We start from the raw sequence: 22216 nt of genomic DNA, 5'->3' as shown, positions 1-22216 counted from the left end.
CTCCAGGTTCCTGCCTTACCTCAGTGATGAAATTAACCCTTTCTTCCCCAAGTTGTTTTTTTTTTTTTTTTTGGTTGTTGTTTTTTTTTTTTTTTTTTTGGTTTTTCAAGACAGGGTTTCTCTGTGTAGCTTTGTGCCTTTTTCCTGGAACTCACTTGGTAGCCCAGGCTGGCCTTGAACTCACAGAGATCTGCCTGGCTCTGCCTCCTGAGTGCTGGGATTAAAGGCGTGCGCCACCACCGCCCAGCCTCCCAAGTTGTTTTATGACAGCACGAAGACACCTGACTGCCCTGTGACCTCTCTAGCACCAAGGCCTGTCACTGCACTCATGAGCCCTGCAATGCTACATAGCTGTGTCTGATGAATGTCTATCTGAACAATTCGACTACAACTTCAACCAGGGCAAGGGCTGTATCTATTTTATTCTGTCGCAGTAACCTGAGAATGTCTCAATAACTATTTGCTGAACACATGAAGGAAATGAATACATGAGAGGAAAATGACGTCTAAGAAATGAGTAAAGGTAGTGAGTGTATTTTAAGGGAAGTAAGATAGGAAAGTCTTAAAATGAGTCACTTCATTTCAAGAAACCTTTGATCCTAAACAGATGTATAAGAACAGACTGCTGGGTGTAGTGGCACACTTTTAATTCCAGCACTCAGGAGGCAGAGGCAGGTGGATCTCTGTGAGTTTGAGGCCAGCCTGGTCTATAGAGCAAGTTCCAGGACAGCCAGGACTATTATACAGAGAAATCCTGTCTTGGGAAAAAAAAAAGAAAGAAAGAAAACTAGACTACTAATACATTTCAAATGCATACTCAACCCTAATAGCAGTGTAGTTTAAACTATGTTTAATATTTAGTTCAGCAATATTGGCATATTAGCAATGATCTATTCATAGTTTCCAAAAATTACAAATATTGATGAAAAAGCCTTTTCCCTTACATATTAAACAGAGGGAATCATTATAAAGAAGACTAAAATTATAGATTACCTTCATCAATGTACCATGGATTTTTGGATTTGGATTGTTGTTGTGAATCAACAGATGACCCATTTAAGGTATAAAATAATTCAGATCTGCTTCTACTTCCAGGGTCTGAGGTAGATCCTATGGAACAAGAAAAAGTCCTTTTTTAAAAAGCCAGTATGTTATAAAAAGGCATTTTATAAATAAATTAATATGCATATGGTATACCAACTGCTCAAACAACTAATATATATACATACTGTATTGTCTTCAGTTTTAAAAGTTTAGTGGTCAGCACAGAAGAGAGCAGGAGCAAGTGAAAGCCTGGTCATTTTTATATTAAATCTCTAAGAAACCATTCTGGTGGGCAGTGGTGATGCACACCTTTAATCCCAGCACTTAGGAGGCAGAGGCAGGCAGATCTGAGTTCAAAGCTAGCTTGTCCTACTAAGCAAGTTCCAGGAAACCAAGGACTATGCAGAGAAACTTGGACTTGGGGGAAAAAAAATCATTCCATGTAGTCTATTTCTCAATGTCACCTCCTCTATTTTCATTTGATGAAACTACTAGCTCACAAATTTAACCTATATCTGCAACTACAGTCAAGTGCAGGCGGACATCATACCATATAACAGTGGTTTTCAACCTTTAATGCTATGACCCTTTAATACAGTTCCTCATGTTGTGGCAACCCCCAGCCATAAAGTTATTTTCGTTGCTACTTCATAACTGTAATTTTGCTACTGTTATGAATCATAATATAAATATCTGTGTTTTCCAATGGTCTTAAGCAACCCCAGTAAAAGGGTCATTCAGGGGTCATGACTCACATGATGAGAACCCCTGCCATACAAGGGCATTTCAGTCAACAAAAGAACAGACGTGCAGCAGTGTTACAGAGCCTTGATTTGCACAAAGTTCTTCCACCAAGGTTTGTGAAGTGCTTTCTATGATGGTCACAGAAAATGCATCCCATTATTAAGTGACTCGTGATTATAATTCCCCCTCATAATCATCAAATGCTATAATATAAACTGATGAACAAATTAAGTTAAAAATTCAGGTTTAGGGTGTGTGTGTGGCTCAGTAGTAGAGTCCTGGGTTAGTTTGTGTAAGGCGCTAAATTTGATCCAAGCACCACCCCCCCCAAAAAAAGTGTATCTCAGTGTCTGGAGCAATATCTGAGTAGTAAAGTACTTACCTAGCCATGTATAAGGTTCTGTTGACTTTGATCCCCAACATTACAAAAATAAATGATTTAAATTTTTTAGATTTACTACAAAATATCTTAGAATTTTATTAATAAAATTTCTAGTTTTTTGCAGTTTCAGGAGACAGACTCTTAGGGGACCTCTGGAGCAGCATGCCCTGTGCCCTGGGTGGGGATGCAGTGGAATATCTAGCCTGTGTCTGTCAATGGCCTCAGCAATTCAGCCAGTGACCCAGGTGACCAGTGGTAGTCCCCCCACCCCCTCAGGAGGTGGCATGTTCAGCTCAAGCCCAGACTGTGAAGCCCAAAGGTGAGAAGCCAGATGACTTCAAGTCTGGCATCTCTCATGCACTGCTAAAACTGGAGATGAACTCAGATTTCAAGGTGCAGTTAGGGAACTCAACATCACCGCAGCCAAGGGAACTGAAGTTGACGGTGGTCATTAAGCCATCATATTTTTAGTACCCAGTTCCTCAGATGAAATCTTTTCAGAAAATTCAAGTCTGGCTAGTACATGAATTAGAGAAAAAGTTTAGTGGGAAGCATGCAGTCTTCATTGCTCAGAGGAGGACTCTGCCTAAGCCAACTCAGCAAAGTTCTACAAAAAATCAGCAAAAAATGCCCAGAAGCTGCACCTAGTGCTCATACGCCATCCTTGAGGATTTGGTCTTCCCAAGTGAAACTGTAGGTAAGAGGATCCCTGGGAATGGATGGCAGCCAGCTCCTGATGGTTCATTTAGATAAAGCTTGGCAGAACAAGTGGAGTACAGGTCGAAACTTTTTCTGGTGTATATAAGAAGCTCACAGGTAAGACTGTTAATTTGGAATTCCCAGAGTTTCAGTTGTAAAGAAAATAAGTGAATAAAGTGTCATTCATAGTGAAAAATAAAGAATAAAATTTCTTAAATTCCACAAGTCTGAAGAATGAAGCACCATAAGTCCTCACAAATTAGATTTATTGTAGGACAAATTATACTGGAGATTAATTATGTGGGTCTTGATAACTAGATGTTATGCAAGTTGACTTCTAAAGTGCTAAATAAAAGGCCAGGCAGTGGTGGCACATGCCTTTAATCCCAGCACTCAGGAGGCAGAGCCAGGCCAGCTATCTGTGAGTTTGAAGCCAGCCTGGTCTACAGAGCAAGATCCAGTATAGGCACCAAAGCTACACAGAGAAACCTTGTCTCGAGAAAAAAAAAACAAAAGCAAACAACAACAAAAATGCTAAATAAAAATGCATTTCTCTCCAGAAACTTCCCCATGGTAGATGTAGAGAACACACAACTCTCTTTCTGTTAGTTTCCACACATCTCATTGGTTATAGCAGTGTTTCTCAACCTATAGGCAGCAACCCCTATCAGACATCCTGCATATCAGATATTTACATTATGATTCATAGCAATAGCAAAATTACAATTATGAAGGAGCAACGATTGTTGGGGGTCACCATAACATGAGGAACTGTATTAAAGGGTCACAGCATTATGAAGGTTGAGAACCATTGGTTTATAGGGTGATCGGTAAATAAGAAGAAATTATATCTGCATCACAAACAGGTATAGATACTTCTCTGTCTTTGTATTAACTACAAAGACACACCTCATTGGTGATCAGTAGGAATTCCACAACTCATACTGAAGCCAATTGTTTTTCAATTTAAATCAAAAAGCTCTGCACCTTCATACCTTATGTGGTGCTCCTGTAGCCAGCTACTCAGAAAGCTAAGACAGAGTACCATCACCAGAGTTCAGAAGTTTAAAGTCAGCATAGGAAACTTATTAAGACCCTCATCCACAAACAAGAAATCTATAGCTTTTTTTTATATTTGAGAATAGTGATCTTATGGTATCTTTTCTGTGTGTTTAATGTGTGTGTGTGTGTGTGTGTGTGTGTGTGTGTGTGTGTGTGTGTGAGATCTCTTTTTTTTGAAGAGAGTCTCTGTTGGCCTGAAATTTGCCAATTAAGATAGGCAGACTGGGGCTGGAGAGATGGCTCATCGGTTAAGAGCACTGGTTGTTCTTCCAGAGATCCTGAGTTCAATTCCCAGCAACCACATGGTGGCTAACAACCATCTGTAATGAGATCTGGTGCCCTCTTCTGGCCTGCAAGGACACATGCAGGCAGAACACTATACATAATAAATAAATAAATCTTTAAAAAAAAAAAAATAGGCAGACTGGCTGGCTAGTAATAGCTAGCAAGTCTCAGGAATCTCCATGTCTCCGTGTCCCTAGTATTAGATTCAAAGGAAACTCTTAATTTTCCCAACTCCAAAAGGCAGTCTTGGACTATAGGAGGATTTCTAGTGGTTAGATAAAAGCCAGCACTCCGCAGGAACTTGTGAAGCCAGTTCCTCTCTACCAAAAGGAGCCATTTCCCTAATCACTGGCAGAAGAGACAAATGGTTATCTATAGTGTCTAGTAGCATACCAAAGTACATGCTGGCCTCCAGGCTCCCTCAATATCACAAGTACCATTATACATTTCACAGCCCAGGCTAGCATCCTAGCTTTTCTCACCTCCTCCCCAACCCTAAACTCCCTCCAGCTCATGGCCTTCCCTGTCCACAGCTATCCACTGTTCTCCACATAAAGGCAAGATTTGCCCCTGCCCCCACTACTCTCACTATTCTTGCAGATAGCCCTGTCATGCCCAGTCTCCTTCTCTTTCTCTCTACTCTAGACTTTTCAGATGCCCTGGATGTTCATTCTTTCTCTCTATCTCTTGCTTTGTAAACTAGGCTGGACCTCAAACTCAGTGCTGGGATTAAGAGCATGTGCCACTACCAGATATTCTCTCTCTTATCCACAATAAAAACCGCCCCCCTACAACTCATGGGGTAGTCATTTTGGTGGTTTCTTTACTTCATACTCACTTATAATCATGTATGTAAAATTTTAGTTTACATAAAATGTCTGAACAAATTATATGTATATACATACACATACATAATAGCATATAGCTTATTTAACATCTCAGAAAATCAGATTATCATGTAAACTACTGAGAATGGCATTCTTACCTGTAACCTTTGGTTTATTATGACTAGATGAACCTTTGTCACCAACACCTCTTGACATAAAGGCAAGTTTGGGAGGTCTCCTCTCCTGTGTCATACTATCTGAAACAGTAAACATACCTTTTAAATAAATTCATATGGAAGATAGTTTAGCAATTAATGACAATAGCATCAACAAAACAAAGAAATCCTTTCCAAGAACAAAAATTAGGCACAATCTTTATAGTCTTATAGATATTCTCTCTCTCTCTCTCTCTCTCTCTCTCTCCCCCTTTTTTTTTTTTTTTTTTTTTTTTTTTGGTGGTGGGGGGTGGTGGGGACGAGAGACAGGGTTTCTCTGTATAATAGCCCTGGCTGTCCTGGAACTCACTTTGTAGACCAAGCTGGCCTCAAACTCAGAGATTTGCCTACTGCTGCCTCCCAAGTGCTGGGATTAAAGGCGTGCACCACTGCCGCCACCACCAGCTGCCACATTCTCTTTAAAGTTTCCAAAGTACTGAAAAGTAATTTCTCAGGGAAAAAAAAAAAAATCAACACTGTACTTTAAAATGTAATTTCTGCAAGAAAATACACTCCTCAGTTATCGAAATGCTTTAAATTTTGAAAGGTTAGTCAGATGCAGCCAATTTTATTTGATGTTTTAAAAAAGCTTTAAAGAAAACATTGTTCATAATTTTTGTTGCATTTTCCACATCAGCATGCCCAGCACAGCCTACATATTACAAAGTGTTTTACACTCAAGCAATTATGGAAGGTGCTGAGATAAATAAAGATGGACAATTTATTTACTGGAAAAAAAAGAATCTTTACATGCCAATGTGTCTGGCTAATCTCTAAGCGACATGATATACTAAACTGATTTGATAAAACTTTTTGTGCCACTCTCGTTAGTATCTTGAATTAATGAATTTTACAGAATACAGGTTGATAAAAGCCTGGGAAGGAGACAGATCAGAGTTAGGAACGCACACAGTAGTAAATGTTTCCACTTTTTAACACACAACATTAAGAACAACACAGATATGTATACAAGCAAATGTAAACAGGAAAACAATTACATACAAACCAATGTTGCAGAAAGCAGAGACATACAACTAAATTTTTGAAGGAAGTTTCACTTCAAAGTACAGATAACAAAAAATTCTGGCAAATTTCTTTTAGAGTCAAAGATCTTCTTCCTAAACCTCAGAGCCTGGTAACATTCATGACACTCAAACACTGATCAAATAAACACAGAAGAGTCAAGGTGAAAGGTTCCCCTCAGGAAGTTCAACAGCACATCCATGAAGTGTAACATGATGCTGAGGAGCCGTACCTGATAAAGCTGTTATCAGCAAAAAAACGGTATCACCCACAGTGGAATTTTGAGGACAGAAAGAAAAACAGGAAAATTTTTATATTTTTAAACACAGAAAAGGCCACTTAAAATAAAATAGGGAGTCATATTGAATTAATTGTATGTAAATAATGCTTGACATCTTTTTTTCCATGGTTGGATGAGGAGGGAAATATATATTAAACTATAGGTCTTAAACACTTCAAAATACAATCAAATGGAATACTGAGGTATCATTTCAATTGAAAATATACTGACTAACCATAACTTTTAAAGATGATATAATGAAAGAAATACTTAAAATGTTTTTATGATATTACCATTCAGATATCTACAAATGTCATCTATGACAGTTTTGTAGAAAAAAAATAACTCTATCACTGGAGGAAGGTTCCAAATTATAGCATATAAGCTGACTAAAAATAACTAATGCCCACTGCTATGGATGATTGATTGACAAATAAAACACTGATTGGCCAGTAGCCAGGCAGGAAGTCTGGGCGGGACTAGCAGAGAGGAGAATTGAGAGAACAGGAAGGCGGGGAGGAGGAGACACCAGCCTGCCATCCAGGGAGCATCATATAGAGGCAACAGGTAAAGCCACGGAACATGTGGCGACATACAGATTAACAAAAATGGGCTGAGTATAAGAATAAGAGCTAGACAATGGCAGGCCTGAGCTAATGGCTGAGCAGTTTAAATAATATAAGCATCTGTATGTTTATTTTATAAGTAGGCTAAGGAACTGCCAGGGCTTGGCAGGAGATGGAGACAACCCACTGTTAATTGTAACTAAGAGTATATAACTCCATTTCAAAAGAGACCACCAACCATACGGATACCACAATATATGCATATTACACAGATTGAATCACTGTAACAAATGCAGCCAAGGGTCCTTCCTTTGTAAGCTGTAAAGAGGGCCAAGCAAATGGATGAGACATGATGCCAGCTCTGCTCATGATGGAGGTGATTTTCCAAGTTCTAGGAGTGGGAAACCTGCAGTTATCCTTCCACCAAAGACTTTGGGGGCTAGGGTCAAACATCAACCCTTTGAGGAACAGAACATCCCAATAGGATTCCACAGTGAGAAGGGTCACACAGCACATTTATTTTGCCCAAAACAATAATATAATAAATATTCCCTAGTATTTTGTCAAACCTATGTTTATAATCCAAAAATCACTTGGATCATAAAGCAAATTTGGCTTAATGGCTTAAATTTGAAGAGCTTACTAATATAGGATGTAGTGAACAGGGTGAAGAATAAATTTAACAGACAATTTATAAAATTGAAATTATCATGATTAAAGATATTCAAAGAAATAAGGTAAGTCAACCCAATAGCACACCAAAATGCACACAGCAACCCTATTAATAATAACTAATGGATGAAAACAATCTATTCTATAGAACAGATAAACTAGAGCACATAAAATTGTGAGCTGGAGATATAGGTCTCCAGTGGTAGAGCACTTCCCAGCATGCTCAAAGCCCTGGGTTCAATCCCTTCACCAAAACAAAATGAAACAAAACAAAACTTCTAAGGGATCATTTCTAGAGTTCACTAAAAATGTGGTCTATTAATACAATGTTCTACTACATAGCGATAAACTGGAGCAAACTACTGCTACACACAACAACATGAACACTGTGCTGAGCAGAAGAAATCAGATCTCAAGTATTCACCACACACACACACACACACACACACACACACACACACACACACACAGCAGGACTACATTCAAAATGATAAAGCTAGGAACTTAGTCATTACTCTTGTTGGATCTGTAAGAAAAAGGTCTCTTGGAGATTCTTGGGCTGAAAATCCTAATAATAAGAGAGTGAACAAGCTATTCAAACCAAACAAAATGTCTATAAATTTGAAGAGCCCTTTAAATTGAGAGCAGTTGTTTAAATGATGTACTGTTCAGCATCACTGATCACAGAGCACAATTCAAACCCAAATGAGAATTTAACATGTACAAAAAAAAAGGGGGGGGTATTAGAAAATACTGATGCCAGGTATGCTATGCATAACAATTATCTAAAAAAATCTCTGTAAGACTGGATGACTAATCAGAATAAATACTTTAGATAATTGTAAATAATAACTGTATCTGCATGGAATCTTACAGGTAACATCAGAGTTACCTGATGAGCTCTGGTACCTCAAACCATCCTTCCTTTGGACTCTATCTCCCATGACCAGAAATTATGCCTATATAGAAGAAATTCCAGAACAGGTAACTTGGAGAGACAGTTGCCAGGATCTAGAGGGAAACTACTACTGGACATAGGTAACAGGGTTTCTATCTAGGATGGTAGCTAGATGATAGCAATAGATGTACAACACCCTAAAGGCACTTAACATTGATGAATTATGCTTTAATAGAGTAACAGTACTGATATATGAATTATATTTCATGTTTTAAAACTAAGAAAAACTTCTAAATATAGAACTAAGTAAAAGTTGTTGGATTTAATCCCAAAAGTAAACCATATGAAGAAGATAAGACAAAGTAGGAACTAGAAGAAAATATTTGCAAATCATATGCAACAAAGGGCTAGTGTCTATATTTTTTAAATTAACATAACTCAACAATAAATAAATAACCCAATTAGAACCTGGCCAAAACAGATAAAAATATATTTTCCTGAAGAATATAAATATATGATATAAACTCATGAAAAGATGTTCAATATCATGAGCTATCAAAGAAACAACACTACAATGAACTATTAATCACATATTTCTCAAATAGCTAACATGAAAAGCAACTATGCTGGTGAGGAAAAACTGGATCGGTCATTCATATATTTCCAGTGGTCATGTGACACCATACAGTCATGCTGTAAATAGTGTATTAGTTTCTTTAAAAGCTTACTCTAAATAGTGGTACCCTGTGTGGGTAGACCAAGTTCCTTTCAGAAGTCATAGGTTATTAAATGAAAATCCCAGGGTTGGGGATGTAGCTCAGTGGTAGTGCGCTTGCCTAGCAAGCACAAGGCCCTGGGTTCGATCCTCAGCTCCAAAAAAAAAAAAAAAAAAAGAAAAAGAAAAAGAAAATCCCAGTGCCAAGGGTGTGAGCTACTTCCATTTGAGTTGCTGATCAGGAAGGTGCCTTCAGTCCCTAAAATAGCACAGGCAGTTAATTGCCACTGCTGGTGATTGCCCACCAGATTTAGATGATAAAACTTTATTGCTGAAGATACCATACGCCCTGGTCAAGAGCATACAGAAATCAGACTGGAACTCAGCTGTGACCTTCCTCTCTGCTAACTAGTCCTCCTAGTGCAGAAAATGTAATGCAGGATGCTAGGGGAAAACTATAATCAATAGTCTTATTCAGCTATTTACCCTGTGTGTTAACAACACTGACTGGCCAGGCAAGATGAGCTCACTAGCAAGTCTATTATGGGATAACCAACAGTTTCCTGATTAGGTTTGGAGCCTACTCTACAGGAGGGAACATCTCATACTGTAAAACTAATCAAAAGCCCTTGGTTAAGGGGGTCATAAGACTTAGTACAGAAACTACTGCTGTTGTTTTGTTAAATGGACAAGATGTGACTCATGAATTGTCTTCTAAATAATTTATGTTTATGCCCTCAGTGTTGCTGTCAGAGAAGCTTCCTTTTGCAGTGGTTAAAAAATACTGAAAAGAAATGGCTGCTGAATGTCCAACCACAAATGGGATATATATATATATCAATTCCCTTTTCCAAGGCTCAGGAAACACTGCAGAAAAAAGGGTGGGAAGAATGTAAGAGCTGAAAGATGTTGAGAAGCATGTAGAATGTTGACTTCCAGGCTGCTGTACTCTTGAACTTACAGCAGCGATGATACCTTGCATAAGCTGTGCATGAGATTGGCCTGTCATGGAAGGGGAAAGACCCATGGGATCCACCCTTCCTAAGGATTTATACATAGTCAGTGGTTCATAGGAGAGGGAGAGACATTTTTTCCCCAATGGTATAGCCACAGGTAAGGCACACATGTTCCTATAGCAACCCTAAAGAAACTCATTAAGTAACACACACACACACACACACACACACACACACACACACACACACACACACAAGACATTAAGCTGGATGGTGGTGGTGCACGCCTTAAATCTCAACACTTAGGAGACAGAGTCAGGCGGATCTCTGTGAATTCGAGGCCAGACTAATCTACAGAGTAAGTTCCAGGATAGGCTCCAAAAGCTACACAGAGAAACCCCGTCTCGGAAAAACCGGGGGGAAAGAAAAAAAGCAAGACTAGTTGGGAAGAGAAGGGTTACCAGGGGTGAGAGGGGTCAAAAGAGGGTTGAAATGCATTACATGTATGAAAATATTATTATGTATAATTAATACTCACTAATAAAATATTCTTTAAAAAGCTTACTATGGAAATAACATATAACCTACAACTATACAAAGGAAAACTATACATTTTCTACCAAAATATAAAGATTTGCATTCACTCAAATCCTGGCATACAATGCTCATTAAAGCATTGCTCATAATGACCCCCCAACTTAAAAGTACTTCAATGGGTACTCATTAAATGAACATTACACTAAAAACAAGGATTATCTTAGCAATTAAAAGGAAAAGACCACTGACACAACATGGATACATCTCCAGAGAATTATGCTGAGATAAAGAGTCAATCAAAAACTATATCCTTTATAATTCCATATAACTTTCCTGAAATTGTAAACTTAGAGAAACTAAGAATGGCTGGCAGTTGCAGATGCTCCCTCCCCAGCAGCTACCAAATGCCAATAGTGCTTCAGCTTAGTGATGAGATTTCATATCCACTACCCTCTCTGTCCATGCTGGGATTTACCTGGCTCGAGGGTGCACAGGTCATGCACATGACATCACAATTCCTGTAAGATTATATACACAACTGCCCCCTGCATCCAGAAAATTCTGTTTCCTTGAAGTCGACCTATACCTCTGGCTCTTTTGATCTTCCTGCCCTCTCTTCTGCAAAGTTCCCTGTGCCTTGGTGGGATGGGTACAAATGTATGTTCCTACTTAAGGCTGAGCATTCCATAGTCTCTCACTCTTTGCACCTTGACCAGTTGAGGGTCTCTGTCTCTGTACAGTCATCTATTGCAGGAAGGAGCTTCTCTCATGAGGGTTCAGATGTACTGTTCTATGGCTATGTATCAATTATACTGCAACAAAACTGATACCTTTTTTAAAGGACATGAACTATGAAGACATGCAACACACCAAAAAAAAAAAAAAAAAGATCAAGAAAGATACAAAAGAAAATTATGAGCTTGGGGTCAGCCTCAGGAGGGAAGGTTCCCACTAAATGACTTCCTTTTCAAATTGCTGTGAATATGTACATACTGTGTAGTCTAAGTTGTTGTTAATTGCATTATACTCTTAACTTTCACAACTAAAAGACAGACACAGAGCTCAATGCATTACTTTAAATGCATTACTTTAGGGGCGTCACAAGTTGGCATGCTTCATCACAACCTGGATATGCTGTCACAGCAGACTTGTTAATTCTTTGGACCATTGGAACAGCAGTGCAAAGAGAGACATTTTTATAGCAGGGTGAAGCAAAGGTATCCAGACACCAACAGTAAGAAATGGTTCACTGGGGAGAATTCTTCCTAGATCTCACTAACTATTCAGCTGCTCCAAAAAGAATCTTTCCAACGTGCTGGAAATGTTAATTTTGTCCCACAAATAGTGGTAATTGGGCAAGAAAAAATAAATAAACTAAGGAACTAAAGGAGACACTGTCATGCTTTTTCCCCTCAAGAAAGGAGTGTTAATGATACAAAACATAGATGAAGGCTTATTCAAATGAACCAAATTAACTTTCATCTAAACAACTTTACTTTTTAAAATTCTATTTGCAAGCTTTATTTTGTTGGCAAATAAGTGTAATTTATGTGTATAAAAGCAGTATCATTCTTAATTATCTACTATTCAAGGTTTATGAATATCAATAGCTACAAAAGAGAAAAAGCATTCTCTTCCTTTCTCATCACTGCTCTAAACCAGCAATGACATCAATGACAAACAGGAATCTTGAAGACCTTGACAGGAGACTCTGAAGTCATGAAACTCATGTTTTGTTTTGGTTTTTGTTATTTTAATTCTATACCAATGTTTAAATAAAAGATAATTAAAATGTTTTTAAGGTAAGCACTGCTAAAAAAAATTCCTTGTAAGGTTACACCCCAATTCCAACACAGGGGAAAAAAATATGGCTTTTTACTTTCTTCTTTCCATTTATTATGTGCTACTGCAAAATCTAAGATAATTTATATTTCAAACAAATTTAGAGGTGGAATATATACATATATTATTCACATATATAAAGAAAGAAATGCAGCTGTAGAGTTGGGGGAGGGTGTATCACCTCAAATCTTTATTTTACAGAAGACTGAAAACAAAACAACCAAGTCTGCACCCCTGAGCTGTGACCTTCTTGAATGGTAATACTAACAGTGATTTCCCCAATCCTACAGCATACTTCATTCAGCTATAAAATGTAAAACTCAAAGCAGTACAATTGAAATAGCTAAAAACTGACAATTACATTCACTCAAAAATGTCACAGGGCTGGAGAGATGGCTCAGAGGTTAAGAGCACTGACTGCTCTTCCAGGGGTCCTGAGTTCAATTCCCAGCAACCACATGGTGGCTCACAACCATTTGTAATGAGATCTGGCGCCCTCTTCTGTATACATAATAAATAAATAAATCTTTTTTTAAAAAAGTCACAGATTTTAAGGTTTCAAAAGCATCATTGGACAGCTCTCTGAAAAAAATTCCTTAAAAAAGGAATGCCAAACATATTTATTAGCTAACTGAAGTGAAGTATCAGTGAGATACAACTGTAGAGAAGCAGCATTACCCTGAATTGGTTCCTCTGCAAATATTCATAAGTAAATAAAAGAATTACAAGGCCTTCTACTCAGCCATCCAGCAAGTTAACAGTATAAAACCAGCAGAGCTCTCCAAGTTTGTTTAGGACAGGCCCTGTTAATTCAGCTCCCAAAGAATGTCTTGTGTTTGGCTGCTCAAATGTCTCCTGGAGAGATCTGTGGGATGTGACAGGACAGCCCCCCATGCTCCTTATCCCTTGTTTTACCCTTCTCCAGCCTCATCACCATCTAACTGCCCATAGATTCTGCTCATTTACTGTCTATCTCAACTTGTTAAAATGAAAGCGCCACATAAGAATTAGTTTTTCAAAATTTGTATAGTTAATGTACGGTGTGTGTGTGTGTGTGTGTGTGTGTGTGTAAAATCAGGCTTGTCTGAGCCATCTTGCTGGCCCTAATTATTCCTTTTCTTCAGTGCTAGAATTTGAACTCCCAGCTTCAATCAAGTGTTCTACCATGGAGCTACATTCCCAGCCCAAGAGGTCTTCTCTGCTTTGCTTCTACAGTATCAACATCTAAAGAAGCCTACGTAAGGGCTTGCCACTATCTGAACGAAGGTGCTTTATACTGCTGTTCTTCTTAACAGTAAGCACTCATTCTAACATTAAAAATATTTCAATTCGGGGTTGGGGATCTAGCTCAGTGGTAGAGTGTTTGTCTAGCAAGCGCAAGGCCCTGGGTTCAATCCTCAGCTCTGAAAAAAAAAAATTTTCAATTCACAAACATCCCAAACTGTGCTACCTATAAAACATGGATGAAAAAGAAAATGTCACTAAATAAAATATGAACACATACATGTTTTCCCCTGAATATAAACAACTTGTTTCCAAAAAGTTGGACAAGGAATTGGAAGTGGGAGATCCAGGAGGAGTGTGTGTGTGTGTGGGGTATTATAATCAAAATATATTATATGCATGTATGAAACTTCTCAAAGAATTAATAACAAATATATCTTAAAAGAAATAAAAAGTAAAGTACGTCAGACTTTTTAGAGCAAAATTGAAATAAAGCTGCCACATGAATCTCACACCTCTTGCTACAAAACTAAAAGCTGCGTGGGAAGCATGTTCAAACTGTAAAACAAGTATTTATGACTTGACACCAACAGGGAGACCAAAAGGGCAGAGTGAAGGCCAGGAGCCTTCCTTTTCTATTTCTATGAAACAAGAAATTCAGAACCTAAAATAAGCTATAGAAAGAAACTCAAAAGCATTTTGTTGTCAACATTATCAATAATGGGAAAAAGCAATAGAAGGAAAAAAAAATAGTATGCTGCTCACTTATGATTCTTGCCACAGTAAAATAAGCTTTTATAGAACCAGAGACAAAATACATCTCCATTTCCATGGAAACAATATCTCCTAGTATGTGACACTCAAAAATATGGGTTCCTATGCAGATCTTCACAATGGAAGAGCACTCATAGGATATGGGATTGCTGGGGGACTGAAGAGAACATGGGTTGTTAATTAGACGGGTTTGGACACAAACTTTGGCTCTGTTACTTACTTTCATCACAGACAACCAAAGTCTCATTTGAGCCACAGAAGTTTTTGTTTTGTTTTTGCTGCTTTTGCTGTTTTTTTCTGTTTTATATATTTTTTAAAATAATTTACTTATTTTATGTATATGAGTGCTTTATCTGCATATACAACTTTATGCAAGAAGAGAGCAACAGCTCCCATTACAGATGGTTGTGAGCCACCACACAGTTGCTGGGAAACTGAACTCAGGACCTCTGGAAAAACAGCCAGTGCTCTTAACTGCTGAGCCATCTCTCCAGCCCCCATTTTATACTTTTAATTGGCAAAAAAAAAAAAACCCATCTATCTGTTCAGAACATAAAGTAGCACAAACCATCTAATATGGTCTACCTACAGGCTTTTTGACATTCCCACCTCTGAATGCCTGTTGGATTTATTGCACTAGCCTATCACTGAGAATCCTAACAACAGAGGTAGGTATTGCTACTATTGTCAATCACCTCATAGTAGCAAAGGAAGACATTTATTTGAGGAAAAACAAAGGTTCTTAAGTTTTGTGGGGATTTTGTTTTTTGCTTTTCTTGTTTTGGTGGTGGTTTTTTTCATTTGTTTTGAAGTTCAGAGGCTGTACTACAGCTCAGTGGTAAAGTGTTTTACCACTGTACCACTTGTAACAATGTACAAAACTCTAGGTTTCATATATATATATGAAACACACACACACACACAGAGAGCAAGTGTCTTTACCCACTAAGCCATCTTGCTGGCTCTAATTATTACTTTTGTAATAAATAACATAGATGGTAAATATAATAATATATATATAAAATAAAACTAATGTTTCTGACTACAGTCATGGAGCACGATCTATTATAATACCATCTTAGAACAAAAAGAACTCAGGGGGGAGAGTAATAAAAGAGAAGTCTTGATGGGGTACATTTCAGGGTCAGGGAGAAACCTGGTCCAGGGATACTCCAAGAATCCACAAGGATGACCTCAGCTAAGACTCCTAACTATAGTTGAAAGAGTGCCTGAACTGGCCATCTATTGTATTCAATTAGTGATACCCTAATTGTCATCAGAGAGCCTTCATCCAGTAACTGATAGAAACAGATGCAGAGATCCACAACCAAGCACAGGGCCAAGCTCCAGGAATCCTGTTTAAGAAAGGGAGGAAGGACTGTACAAGCCAGGGGGGGTCAAGGTCATCACAAGGGAACCCACAAGAGTTCACAGGCTCTGGACTGACAGCCCTTTACATATGTGTGACAGTTGTGTAGCTTGGTCTATTTGTGTGACTCCTAGCAATGGAATAAGGGTCTGTCCTAACACTTGGGATGGCTTTGGGGAACCTATTCCTCATACTGGGTTCCCTCACTCAGCCTCAATACAAAGGGGGGTGCTTAGTCCGACCTCAACTTGATATGCCATGCTTTGTTGACACCTATGGGAGGCCTGCCCTTTACTGAACAGAACCAGAGGAGGAGTGGATGGGAGCAGGAGCAGAGAGGGGAAGTGGAGGGGGAAAAGGAGGGGAGAAGGAAGTGGAAACTGTGGTCAGGATGTAAAATAAACGAAAAAAAATTTAGTTAATTAAAAAAAAAAAAAAAAAAAAAAAAGAACCTCAGCCAACTCCTCCAACAGGTAGCAGCTTTTGTATTTCTGAACCTTCCACAGGAATTTTCTTTATTAGAATATCTAGGAGAAGATAATGTAAGAGAGAATGTATAAACACTACATTTACATACTTTTAGAAAGAACCTTTGTTGCTTTATTGGGGGAGAAAGAAAGGATATTCTATATAATGACAATTCTACAATATAAAAGCCAACTTCAAAAGATCTATCTTAAGTATATATTTGCATTCTCATAACAAAATACACGTTAGAAACAGTCTTCTGAATACATAAAAAAACATACCTGGGATGATGTCATTGATGTGCAGAAGAATTGTACTTTCAACACTTGCAAAACTACAAAGCTGTACTCCATCAAACCTTCCATCCCAGTTGCCAATAGGGTTATCCTAGACATGCCATTAAGAAAGTAAACCTTTAAACCCTTGTCAATAAAATGTAAATACGAACACCAACATTTCTTACAAAAGTATCCTCTAAAATATTTTTCACTGAGAAATTTTAACTATTTTGTCCAAAAGAAGAAAGACTCCATTAGAAATCTCTATAAAAATAATAACAATCATCTTACAGCAAACACATAAAATAATGAGTCAAAAGTGTTTTTCATACTTTAGCCTGCAATAATAACACCAGATGAGGTTTAAAGAGACATTATTTGCATTAGAAAATTTACTAGGAATGCATTGTTTTACCCAGAAATGTACCCTTAAAAGTTAATCACACATTTATATCCCCTGGGCATTTTGCTCATCTGCATTACTATATGCCTTTCTGTAAACAGAACAGGAGTTACTTCAGAATTCTTTTGTCATCTGTGGGTACGCAGACTTTCAAACAATGGCAAGTTTCTAAGTTACACTCTACTGTATCACCAGCCACATGGGTTGTTCATGAGGTATGGCTGGATGACAGAGAAACAACTGCTCTGAGCACCAGCATGAGGAATGCTAGTGTCCCTGGAAACAGAAAGACATGAGTAAAGTTGCAATTGATGAACTTTCTTCTCAAGAAGCCTAATGGGAGTGTTTGGAACTGATGCTTGCATAAATTAAATGGCAGATGGATAGAACATGAGTGGAGGTGGCAGGCAAGTCTCAAGACAGTCTAGTCTGCCTCAGCTAATCAAGATGATCCCCTAGGCCACCATCAAAAAAGGGGAGGACCCAAACAGCTCCTGTCACATTTAAAGCCTGGCCAAAGAACCTATAACAAGGGGAGACTAAGTCCAAAGATTAATGGCCTTCTTTCTCCAAGCTTTTCTCTCTCCAGCCCACAACTTCTCTGAAACACTAAACTCACATTTAAAGAATACTGGTTCTTAATTATTAGCAATTCTGAGGGGCCTAGGGGTCTTACTCTGGCTCTAATTTCACATAGTGAGAGTCTGGCAAATTCTTATTTTGTACCTAACTAATCAGCATCTTACACAATTTCTAAGCACAAGATAACGAAAACACACTAGAACGTTTATCCCCTACCATCTCTTTAGAGTATTTCTGAATAGATAAAAATGATTACTAAAAATACCCCGTGTGAGTCTGCTGCTCATATCCTTTCCTAATACACCCTGGTATTAACAATTATGAAGGATTCTCCTTTATCCATAATGAACTTTTGCTCATCCCCCCCCCCTCTCTCTCTCTCTCTCGTGTGTGTGTGTGTGTGTGTGTGTGTGTGTGTGTGTGTGTGTGTGTGTTTTGTTTTCCGAGACAGGGTTTCTCTGTGTAGCTTTGGAGCCTGTCCTGGAACTCACTTGGTAGCCCAGGCTGGCCTTGAACTCACAGAGATCCACCTGGCTCTGCCTCCCGGGTGCTGGGGTTAAAGGCATGGGCCACTGCTCTTCTCATTCTCTTAATACCACAGGTTAATTCAATATGTGCACTGGAAGACATCCATTATTAACAAGTATGATTATTCAGTAATAAAAACGGGTGATACAAACAAAAGATACCATATGACCTCACTTCTGAGGTACCTACAGCAGGCAAAAACCTAGATTATAGTTAACAGACATGGGCAAACTGGGCAGAATTAATTTAATAGGAACAGAGCTCAACATGGGATGATGAAAAAGTTCTGCACACGGACAGTGGAGATAGCATAATGAGAATATACCATAATAACTGAACTGTTATTCTAGCCATGGTTAAGGAAGAAATTTTGTGATACATATTTTGCCACAATAAGAAAACAGTTTTTAAAAGTGAAAATACTTTGTCAACTCAAAAAGCAGGGTGGTTCTTTTCCTGGTATTTTCTATTAATGACTTTTTATATTCATTATCATCAGAAAATCAATCAAACTTTACCAAAAATACAGTATCATACAATGTATTTGGACTTGGTCATGGAAGTATCAGTTTATTTTATTGTTTTGGTATGGTTTTTGCTTTTGTCTACTGGTCAGTTATAATAAAGAGAATTTAAAGACTAAGAGCATTATCTCAGTTTATTAAAACATGTAGTAAATGCATTCTGTTTCTGCTCACATGTCCTATTTTAATGTTCTTGTACCAAAGATAAACTGGAACATCTTCTTTAAAGTACTGTAAATCAGTCTATTTTAAGTATACAAAATATTAATTTTATGCCTAAATTGTTAATTAAATTAATACATATATTCACAATAATACAATCCAAAATTTCCTTACCATGTCCACACCAACAAAATATCCTAGACTCTCTTTTCCTGGCAAAACATCACAGAATATTACTGTTCCAGATTCTATACTTTCTCCAACCTTCAAAGAAACTCTGGAGTTTATTTCCAAAGGGGGAGGTTCAACCTGCATTGTATCCCCTGGGCCTGCAAAATCACTTTCCAATCCATTGTCATCATCTTCTATGAGTTCCAGCTTGTCCAATGCAACAAATACTCCACAGTCTTCATCACACTGAAAAAGCTGCTTCCCTTGATAGACCCCATCAGTGAAACCTTGGCCACGACCTTCTTCCTAGTTTTGAAAGATTTTTTTTTAAGAGATATAAAAAGATTATCCATTAAAGGGATTTCAGGATAATTACTTTGGAAAAACTCTAAATTGTACACATAATAAGAAATATCATGAGTAGCAGCCACTGTTGGGTTTAGGGCATGTAAAGAATAAAGAAGCTGTACCTGATGGAGAAACTAACTCATAATACCCAATCATAATTCTTTTGAGAAAGAGTTGGGCTGAAATTTACAACATAAGTTTACCATGACTTTTGCCATGAACAGACAATCTACCTTAAGCAAATAGCAGCATTAGCTCCATTTACTGAGAACAAACAGTATGTCTTCCACTGTAGAACTACTACAAGCCACATGTGCTCTAAGCACTTCACAGATGAAGAACAGATTAGGAGAACTTGATGTAGTCTAGTTAAGGAGCCTGGCAACCCTGCTAGTATATACTATAACTGGCTGTCAAAACCTAATTATCTCATTTCTTGGAAAATGAAATCAAGAAGCAAATAAAGCATGAAATTCTACTCACAAGAATGTCAAGAGTGTTGCATTGCTGAGAAGCAATATTCAGTTTGGAAATACAGAATTCTTAGATATGTTTCCAAGAGAAATAAATTCCAAGGCAGTTGATATATATCCAGAGATAAGTATAAGCAAACTGAAATTGCTGCAACACACTTCAAAACTCTTGCCTCTGAACTTTTACACTTAATAGCATAATTAAGAACTGGACTCCTGGAGATGATGTCATAAGATAGCCCACAATTTTTGGAGAGGTTAATTACAATTGGTAGTGTTAACTTTCAATGTAGATAACTTAAAACTCTTAAAATATGAAAGTCCAGAATGACGTGTACATTTCTACTGTAAGAGAAAATTTTTCAAGAATTGTCTTTATATCCTCTCAATTTATCATTAAGTAAATTTTGGGGCTGACATATAGCTCAGTGGCAGAGGACCCTGGGGTCTATCCTGAGAACTGCACCAAAAACAAAGAAACAAAAAACATAAATCCTAAGGATCATGAATATAAAAAATACATTGCATATGAAGGGGGAAATATGTACTTGCACATACAGATATACATTCATTCTCTCTCTCTCTCTCTCTCTCTCTCTCTCTCTCTCTCTCTCTCTCCCATCAAACTTACCAGCAATTCTACTCCAAAGAAAATCCCCGACACTGTCCTCTCTGCTAATAAAGGTCCTCTGAAGCGTACAACTCCTGGAAATTTCTCTTCCCCAGATCGCAGCTGTACTTTCACAGGGCTGCCCACGTCTACCTGGAGGCCTTTACTTAGTCGAATTCTGTTTCTAAATAGGCTGAGCCTCTCTTCACAGTTGGTAATTGCCAACAGTAACTCTGTGAATTTCTCATTTATTTCTACAACATCCTTTTCATCAACAAATAGAACTGCATGCGGTTGCTCTAAGATTTTTAATCCAATCTGATTTTTCTTGCCTTTTGCGGAAGGAACTCTTGAATGCCCCACAGAACGGTCTTGGATGTACTGTCCTATACTTCCTTTGGGTACTTTCAGGAGCTTCTGTGTCTGTTTGTCTGTTACACTGCATTCTTGAAGAAGCAGATAAAAAATCCGTTCTTCCCAGTAGGGTGAAGTAACTTTCTCTTGGCTCCATAGGCTTGAACTCATTGTGACAGTAACTTCAGAACATCAACTCACAAAAAGGAACCAGTAGCAAAGCTGTCATAAAATAATCCCAAAAAATGAATTCACTGGAAGTCCCAAAGCAAGTTGTTAGCAGCCCGGTGTCCATGCTGTAAAAAGACAGCAATTCAAAGTGCCTGGCAGACAAGCAAAACAAACTTTAGACTCCTTTCAATCCAACCTCAAATTAAAGCTAAAGATTTTTTAAAATCTCATTTGACTATATACATATATAAACATCTCAAAGAGCTAAAAGATATGTATGACTTGTGTACACTGTAACTGCATTTTTTTAAAAATCCAGTAACAAAGCATCCACAGACAGTAACAAACGACTGTTCCAAAATTATAAAATCAGAATCTAACAAAAACTTTAAGGTTACCTTAATATACCGACTCTGAGTTTTTTGTTTGTTTGTTTGTTTGTTTTTGTTTTTTTAAACTTTACAAAGTAACATTTCTGTCTAATTTGAATGAATAAGACACGGTATTTGAGAAAACACACATAATCTTATAAATTAAAAAGGCTATTTCTAAACATGTACCTTAAATAGAAAGTAACACATTATAATATTGAACATCTTTTATCAATAAAGATATGACAATATTACATTCTGAAACTTCATCCACAATTCATTTATCTATATGCTCTATTTTGGTAATGGAACATTATCTCACTCAATTTTATTATATATATATATGGCACATGTGTGTATAACAGAAGGCCAAAAATAGGACAGTTGGATCTTCTGGAGCTGGTGTTATAAGCAATTGTGAGCCACACACCATGGGTGCAGAGAACTGAATTTAGTTCCTCTGGAAGAGCAATACACACTCTTAACCATTGACCAATCTCTTTAGCCCCTCAATTTCATTTTCATAATCTTGTAGCTTTTGCGCTTAGACAGGGAGATGTTAACTATATTAATTATAACTACCATTTAATTTCTTATAATCACAAGTGTTAAATATAATCTTGAGTATATAAAGAATATTAGAAAATGGTTTAGAGCAT

At 37.7% G+C, this 22216-nt stretch overlaps 1 protein-coding gene and 1 pseudogene across 4 annotated transcripts in view; one reads left to right on the top strand and one right to left on the bottom strand.

The window, feature by feature from the left end:
• Cyld (CYLD lysine 63 deubiquitinase) overlaps positions 1 to 22216 on the bottom strand; it is a 47092-nt gene that overhangs the window by 18439 nt on the left and 6437 nt on the right. For 3 of the 4 annotated variants that reach the window (XM_036187779.1, XM_036187782.1, XM_036187780.1), the window contains 6 exons: positions 20683 to 21338; positions 19234 to 19536; positions 16864 to 16969; positions 6514 to 6522; positions 5202 to 5300; positions 994 to 1110 (listed from right to left, as the gene is read on the bottom strand). In XM_036187779.1, coding sequence (XP_036043672.1) covers positions 994 to 1110; positions 5202 to 5300; positions 6514 to 6522; positions 16864 to 16969; positions 19234 to 19536; positions 20683 to 21186 — 1138 coding nt within the window. In that variant the 5' untranslated portion in view covers positions 21187 to 21338. The remainder of the gene's footprint in view (positions 1 to 993; positions 1111 to 5201; positions 5301 to 6513; positions 6523 to 16863; positions 16970 to 19233; positions 19537 to 20682; positions 21339 to 22216) is intronic. The other variant, XM_036187783.1, reaches the window with a different exon arrangement.
• Positions 2333 to 3027, top strand: LOC118583810 (annotated as a pseudogene).

Source organism: Onychomys torridus, chromosome 5 (assembly GCF_903995425.1).
Source record: "Onychomys torridus chromosome 5, mOncTor1.1, whole genome shotgun sequence".
In the NCBI taxonomy this organism is placed as follows: Eukaryota; Metazoa; Chordata; class Mammalia; order Rodentia; family Cricetidae; genus Onychomys; species Onychomys torridus.
This window is presented reverse-complemented; position numbering and strand designations above follow the sequence as displayed.